Raw genomic sequence first — 8498 nt, 5'->3', positions numbered from 1 at the left:
GGGCACTGGCAACGATCTCGCTCAAAAATCCTACGGGAGCCAGTCAGGCGGTATAAACATACATATATACATATATAGATTTTTTTCTTTCATCAATTCAATGACATTGATTCATAATCAGCTGTTATGGCCCTTCTACACATTTGATATAAATATTTCCTTTTCCTTGCCATCTCTATCGGCATCAATCATAGAACTCAGAATTCCATCCACGTCGGTTGATATAAAATGTGGCAGCTCATGCAGTTTGGGTACCAGCTGCTGTGTAAATTTTATGAGAAGGCACAAATTGTGAACACAATTTCAGATGGAATTAAAAGAACAGATGAAAGAAAAAGAGAAAGTAATTCGGAAGTGACGCATACATATAATTTTTACTGTATGAGTGTGTGTGTGTGTGTGTGTGTATGTGTGTGTGTGTGTGTGTGTGTGTAGATAGAGAGAGAGACAGACAGATAGTGATAGATATAGCTAGAGACACATATGCACACTCATATACATGCATACACACATACATATACACATATATAAGGTGTATGTATGTATGCATGCGTGTATGTGTGTGTTTGTGTGTTTGTGTGTGTGTGTGTATGTATGTGTGTGTGTGTATGTGTGTGTGTGTGTAGATAGAGAGACAGACAGACAGATAGTGATAGATATAGATAGAGACACATATGCACACTCATATACATGCATACACACATACATATACACATATATAAGGTGTATGTATGTATGCATGCATGTGTGTGTGTGTGTGTGTGTGTGTGTGTGTGTGTGTGTGTGTGTGTGTGTGTGTGTGTGTGTGTGTGTGTGTGTGTGTGTGTGTGTGTGTGTGTGTGTGTGTGCATGTGTGTATATTTATGTATGTGAGATGAAAATGACATCGTAATGTTGAATTTCCTGTATTATAATGTGCTATATTTTCAGGAAACTGAAGACTATAAAAGTGAGGAACATAGAATAAAAATTTAAATTTGAATGAATGTATATGGGATATTTGCATCATCAGATCAATATGGTGTAGGTTATTTAGTGGATTGGCCATTAGAAGTATTGTGTCCCTCACCAAGTACTAAACTCTCAGTCCACTTTTCTGAAATTAAGTACTGTTGTTGGATCTTGGTTTTGTTGTCCTATGTCATTTTGATTTTTTTTTCTGCTGTGAGCAAAGACCTACCAATGAGGACTGTCCCAACTATTTTTTTTTTCTTTTACATTTTTCTATGTACCCATTTTTATGATGGTAGGTTGCAATTTGAGGGAAATTTGGTTGCTATTTCTACCACTAAGTAGCTCCTCCGCTAGCTTATCTGTAGTTATACTAGAGTGTTATACTAGAGTATTATACTAACTATACTAGTATAAGCAGTAGCAATGTTGGGAAATTGGCTCTCTCGGCACATGGCTAAGTAGTTATGGTATTTGGCTCATGATTGTAAGTTCATGTGTTCAATTTCTGGCAGAATGTTGCGTCCTTGAGCAAGACACTACGTCACGTTGCTCTTGTCCACTCAACTATGCCTGTATTTCAAAGGGCCAGCCTTGTCATATTCTGTGTCAGGATGAATCTCCTTAAGAACTAAGTTATGGGCACATGTGTCTGTGAAGTGCTCAGCTGCTTGCAGTATCCTTTTAATAAAAGTTATATTTTAAATATTGGATTACCACTCCATCTTCATAAAAATGTTTCATGAACCAACAACACAAGGCCAGTTAGGTCATACATGTGTCAATACATTTAATGGATAAATACATACTATATCCGTGGAGGCGCAATGGCCCAGTGGTTAGGGCAGCAGACTCGTGGTCATAGGATCACAGTTTCAATTCTCAGACCGAGCGTTGTGTGTGCTTATTGAGCGAAAACACCTACAGCTCCACGAGGCTCCGGCAGGGGATGGTGGCGAACTCTGCTGTATTCTTTCACCACAACTTTCTCTCATTCATTCTTCCTGTTTCTGTTGTGCCTGTAATTCAAAGGGTCAGCCTTGTCACACTGTGTCATGCTGAATATCCCCGAGAACTACATTAAGGGTACACGTGTCTGTGGAGTGCTCAGCCACTTGCACGTTAATTTCACGAGCAGGCTGTTCCGTTGATTGGATCAACTGGAACCCTCGACGTCGTAAGCGACGGAGTGCCAACAACAACAACATACTATATCCATACAGCCTATGCAAGCATGAAAAAAGTAAAACAGATGATGAACATTCTTCTTTGCTGCCCATTTACTTACAAGTTCTTTTATCTTCAACTTTTCTTGCAATTCATTTGTGCTCTAGCATTTATGCACGCTTACATTACACATATTTGATGATTTCTTTCTAGTTACTGTTGATCTTTCACATTCAAGGCTCACACCTCACTACCTGCAATATCACAGTTCATATACATGCATTGTACTGCATACCTTGTACTCTGAGACAGAAATCCTTTCTTACCATCAAAGATAATAGCTCCCTGAATTTTTTCCACTCCATTCTTACACTGGTTACTATGACTTCACTGCATCCACCTCCACTGTTAATTAGATCACCTAGGTAACAAAAGTTGTCACCTACTTTCCAAGCCTTTGTAACAGTTTATTTTGCATATATTTGTAATCTCTAGTAATCTCTAACCATCAGCAGCATGTGAAATCTACCTTCTCTGTCATCCTCCCTGTGATCCCACTACACCTTATGTGCTTCTGTAGTTTGCTCTGAATACACTGTATAGAGTTTCTGTCTGCCCCTTTGCATATGGAGCACAAAATTTCCCTAATGGTAGCTGGGCCTTATCTTTATTCTGACTTACTAAAACTGTACTCTTACTTTAAGTCCTTTCAAACACCTCATCACTGTTATTTTTATCTCTTTCCAGCTCCACACAATCACTTTCCTCATCTCCTCTAAATGTGAGCATTGTCATGTAGCTCCTCTTCAGCTGGAAATCTGTTCTGCTCTGGCCCATTCTTGCATATTTATACTCATCATCTCCTAGCATAAAGCCACCTCACTTGGGTTTCATAGTCTTTCAAGTTGCATGCAACTTCTCAATGTTGCTGACATGGGAAAAAAATCACCTGCTACACAGTAAATAGTGGTTGGCATTAGGAAAGGCATCAAGCTGTAGAACCATCACAAAAGAGACAATGGAACATAATGCAGTCCTTGGATCAAACTATCCAACCCATGCTTGTATAAAACATGAACATTTAAATGATGATGATGATATATATATATATATAGGTGCAGAGACATGACTGTGTGGTAAGAAGCTTGCTTCCTAACCACAGGGTTCAAAGTTGAGTCCCGCTGTATGGCAATTTGGGCAAGTGTCTTCTACTATAGCCTCGGGCAGACTAAAGCCTTGTAAGTGGATTGACAGACAAAAATTAAAAGATTGACAACCAGTGCTGGTGTGCCTATTTCCCTGTAACTTAGCAGATTAGCTGAAGAAACTGATAGAATAAGTACCAGGCTTTAAAAAAAATAAATACTGGAGATCGATGCATTTGACTAAAAATTCTTCAAGGTGCTGCCCTAGCATGGCCGCAGTCTAATGACTGAAACAAGTAAAAGACGCAAAATATACCCTGGGATTATGTGCCACTTCTGTCTACTAATACCACCCACAAAGCATTAATCAGCTCAATGCTATAGTAGAGACATTTGCTCAGAGTACCAAGCAGTGGCAGCAAAGTCAATATGACATGCTTGTGAAGAAGCAAGCTTCTAAACCATAGAACCACGCCCTCTGTTCTGAGTACATATCATCTACCCAGGGCCGGATTAAGACTCATACAGGCCCTTAGAACTTAAAAGACTTTGGTGCCCCCATATTAATGTAATTCAAAATGTAAACAATAATAAACCATAAAATAAATTTTATTTTTCAAAATGAAACAAAACTAACAGTAAGATGGAAAATAATGTTTATTTTGCTTACTTCCACTTTATTTATATTTGCAAAGTCTTTGATCAGATCCTCGCTATGACACCATAAATTCTACAAAATTATATTTGTGATCATTTAAACCACTTCGAATATTATTTTAACAAGTTTACAATGATTTCTATTGTACTGTAAACCATTTACCATTTCTGTGGTACCCTTCTTCCCTTGATGTCCTAAGAATGCGCTTATTTTGCTTAATGGTTAATCTATTTTTTTTCTGATGGACCTTTTTGATTCCTATTTTACTCCTAACCACTTCATGTTTAAAAGATCATATTTTTATAATCAAATATTATATAAAAAAAAGTTTTAACATTTTGTGTATTGTAGAAGTATAACCAATTTATTGCAGAAAAATTTTAACAACAAAATCTTATATGGATTCCAATAGCCATATGGACCTCAGTTGAGAACCACTAATCTATACAGTTGATAAACCTAGTATTAATAATGCTTTCTATGACACAAGGCCAATAATAATAGCTAAGTTCCAGTAATGTACCTGATCTAATTCTGTTGACTATATTTCATTCCTGCTAAAGTTAGTCTTGTTTCTAGTATTGTGATTCTTTGTTTGTATGAGTTGATGTAACCTTGAAGACTATATCTAGTTTAGTGTCACTAACCTTTGAAATACTAATATGCAAAGCACAATTCAAATCGTTTTTCAAAATGTTCAGTTTCTTGTTTTGTAATACAGTTTTTTTTTGTTTTTTTAGAAGTCAAAGAAGCTAACATAGCTAATACCTAGACATTTCTTTCTTTCTGTTTCTTTTCTTTTTTTGTTTGTGGTTAAGTAACTTTCTCCATTTTTAGACAGTTTTCTTCAAGCAGTTGCCAGCAAGCTTTGTTTGTCTGTGTTCACATGTGTATAATGTATGAGAGTGTTTGAGAAAGAGAGAGAGAGAGAGAAAGAAAGAGAGAGAAAGAGAAAGAGAGAGAGAGAGAGAGAGAGAGAGAGAGAGAGGAAGAGACAGACAGAGACAGGCAGACAGACACAGACAAAGAAAGAGGTAGTGTGTAGGTATATGTTTGAGACAGATAGACAGGTAAATAGACAGACAGACAGACAGACAGACAGATAGATAGATAGATTAGATAGATAAATTAAATAGATATGGCGTGTGCACATGCATGCATACATGCACATGCACATGAGAGAACAAGAGAGCGAGAAAAAGAAAGGAGAATGCACAGCAAGTTGACTACACTATCAAAATCAAGATAATTCCTTTACAGATTAGATGAAAAACTGTTTTGTTTCATACTTCAGAGAGATAACTATCAATGAAATGTGATAAAGAAAAATAAAAAAGACAGTGATCTACAAATAGCAAAGTAAGTCATGTCAAACAGCTTCTTTGAGAATCATGAAAACTATTACAAAGAAGCTTCAATATATTTTTCTCCTCATTTTGTTGGTGTAGCTGTGTGGTTCAGAAGGTTGCTTCTCAACCACATGGTTTCAGGTTCAGTCCCACTGTGCAGCGCCTTGGGCATAGCATCTTCTGCCATTGCCTTGAGTCAATGAAGACCTTGTGAGTAGATTTAATAGACAGAAATGGAAAGAACCCTGTCATATGTTTATGCATGTGTAAGTGTGTGCAGGCACACATATCTGTGTGTACATGTGTGTGTGTGTATGGGTGTATTTGTGTCTTCTTGTTTTGACATCAAGCAACAGTTGTAAATGAGTATCACCATCATATAAGCAGTGTCCTTCATTTTCAATGTTCAGTGAAGATATGTCTGTTGTTGGCACTCCGTTGCTTACAACGTCGAGGGTTCCAGTTGATCCGATCAACGGAACAGCCTGCTCGTGGCCATTGCGCCTCCACTAAGAAGATATGTCTACCTTACTTGGAAACAGGTAAGGGTTAGCAACAGGAGGAGCATCCAGCTATAGAAGATTGCTCTCAATGAATTCTGTTGTTTCAATGATGATGATGACAATAACCATATAATTTGGAGTTGGTGTGGCCAGGGTTGGATTAAGACCCATAGAGGCCCTGAGCACTTAAAAGGTTTTGGTGCCCTCAGATATATCTAAATGGTTCAAAATGTAAACAAAAATGATTTAAAACATTAATAAACCATAAAATAACTTTTTATTTTTCAAAATGAAACAAAACTAATAGAAAATGGAAAATAATGTTTATTGTTGTAAACTTCCACTTTATTTATATTTGAAAAGTTTTCTCCTTCATTCTTAATTTAATAGCAAAGTCTTTTCTTTTATTCCTTTACTGGTTTCAGTCATTTGACTGTGGCCATGCTGGAGCACCACCTTTAGTCGAAGAAATCGACCCCAGGACTTATTCTTTGTAAGCCTAGTACTTATTCTATTGGTCTCTTTTGTCAAACTGCTAAGTTACGGGGACGTAAACACACCAGCATCGGTCGGTTGTCAAGCGATGTTGGGGGACAAACACAGACACACAAACACACATACACATATATACACACATATATACGATGGGATTCTTTCAGTTTCCGTCTACCAAATCCACTCACAAGGCTTTGGTCGGCCCGAGGCTATAGTAGAAGATACTTGCCCAAGGTGCCACGCAGTGGGACTGAACCCAGAACCATGTGGTTGGTAAGCAAGCTACTTACCACACAGCCACTCCTGTGCCTTCGATGATATTGTTAAAATTAATTTTATGTGAAACTTCTGCTTCTCTACTTAGTAGAGATAAGGCATTGCAAATACTATTTTAGCAAGTTTAAAGTGATTTCTTTCATGCTGTAAACATTTTCATTTCTGTGGTGCCCCCCCCCCCCCGTTTCTTGATGCCCTTAGCATGTGCTTATTTTGCTTAATGGTTAATCCAGTGCTGGGTGTGGCAAATGTAGACAGAGGTATTCATGAAGATCTGAACATGCACAAAATTTGTGCAAAGTTTGTTTCCAGGGTGCTCAGTGACGAGAATCCTGGTAACCAGAGAAAAGACTAGGTTGTCTTTTTCTATACAGAGGATGGTGGGATGAGGAGATGGAGAGAGAAAGAGAGAGGGGAGAAGAAGAGAGAGAGGAATACAGACATATAAATAGAAAGAAAGTAACAAAGAGAAGACAAAAAAAAAAGAAATTGAGAAAGAGTGTGTGTGTGTAAGGTGTGCAGTACTCCTGACATGAAATACTTTGAAGCAAAATTAAAGTTCGTTTACATACCTGGTTCACTTGGGATTTTTTCAGCAAAAATACTTGCCCGGAACTAGTTGAGGCAATTTCTTCATATACTCTGTAGCCCCGATGGGTGACATCCCCACAGTCTCCTGTCATTACAAAGACCACCTACAATGAAATACAAAAGTATTGTCAATATTGATATCATAATTAATATAAAGGTGTTTTCATCTTTTGTCTTTTACTTGTATTAGTCACTGGACAGCAGCCATGCTGGAGCACTGCCTTGATTAAATTCATCCCCAGTATTTATTTATTTATTTAAGTCTGATACCTATTTTATTGGTCTCTTTTGCTGAGCTGCTAAGTTACAGGAACGTAAACAAACCAATCCTGGTGGTGGTGCATGACAAACACATAGCCGCACATGCACATACACATGATATATAAATACATACATGCACACACACACACACACACACAAACACATGTGTGTGCATATATATGAATGACTGTATGTATACACACACACACACATACACGTATATAAATATATATATATATATATATGACGAGCTTCTTTTTGCTTACATCTATCCAATCCCCTCAGATGACCAACCAAGGGCTATAGCAGAAGACATTTGTCCAAGGTGTTTTCGCTCAATAAACACTCACAAGGCCCAGTCTGGGAATCGAAACCGCGATCCTATGACCGTGAGTCTGCTGCCCTAACCACTGGGCCATTGCACCTCCACAGCATACATACATACATACATACATACACACATACATGCATAGCTAGGACACTCTATAAGCTTGAAGTCACAGTGAATACAATTCTTGTTAAAAAATAATAAATTTCTATTCTACAATATTCTTTAGTCCGATGTAAAAGAGTAGGCGTGGCAGGGTGGTAAGATGTTTGTTTTCCAACCACATGATTCTGGATTCAGTCTCAGTGTGTATGACACCTTGGACAAGTGTCTTCTACAATAGCCTTGTGAATGAATTTGGTAGACGAGAACTGAAAGAAACACGTCACATACATGTATGTGTGTTTATCCCCACCACAGCTTCCAAACGGTATTTATGTGTTTATGTGCCCTGTAACTTAGGGGTTCGGCAAACAGTAATCGATAGCAACGTAGCAGGCTTAAAATATTTAATAATGCAGTCGATTCGTTCGACTTAGGTTCTTTTCGGCATGGCTGCGGTCTAATGACTGAAACAAGTAAAAAAATAAAAGACAAAAATAACATAAAAACAAACATTAATAAATATCTGTACGTAAACGTGAGTTAGGAAACGGTGTCGAATGAAATTTTGTAAATAGAATTATAAACCTTCTTAACCACATAACCATGTGTCTGTGCTGTTATATATATGTATATTAAATATATGTACACATACGTTAACAATTTATAAAT

The 8498-nt window shown here is 37.5% G+C and overlaps 1 protein-coding gene across 2 annotated transcripts in view; it reads right to left on the bottom strand.

Moving 5' to 3' along the window:
- LOC106871048 (hemicentin-1) overlaps positions 1-8498 on the bottom strand; it is a 359318-nt gene that overhangs the window by 230625 nt on the left and 120195 nt on the right. For both annotated transcript variants that reach the window (XM_052965571.1, XM_014917317.2), the window contains exon 3: positions 7117-7239. In XM_052965571.1, the coding sequence (XP_052821531.1) occupies positions 7117-7239 (123 nt within the window). The remainder of the gene's footprint in view (positions 1-7116; positions 7240-8498) is intronic.

Source organism: Octopus bimaculoides, chromosome 2 (genome assembly GCF_001194135.2).
Source record: "Octopus bimaculoides isolate UCB-OBI-ISO-001 chromosome 2, ASM119413v2, whole genome shotgun sequence".
In the NCBI taxonomy this organism is placed as follows: domain Eukaryota; kingdom Metazoa; phylum Mollusca; class Cephalopoda; order Octopoda; family Octopodidae; genus Octopus; species Octopus bimaculoides.
The sequence above is the reverse complement of the archived record's forward strand: the minus strand, read 5'-3'. Positions and strand labels throughout refer to the sequence as shown.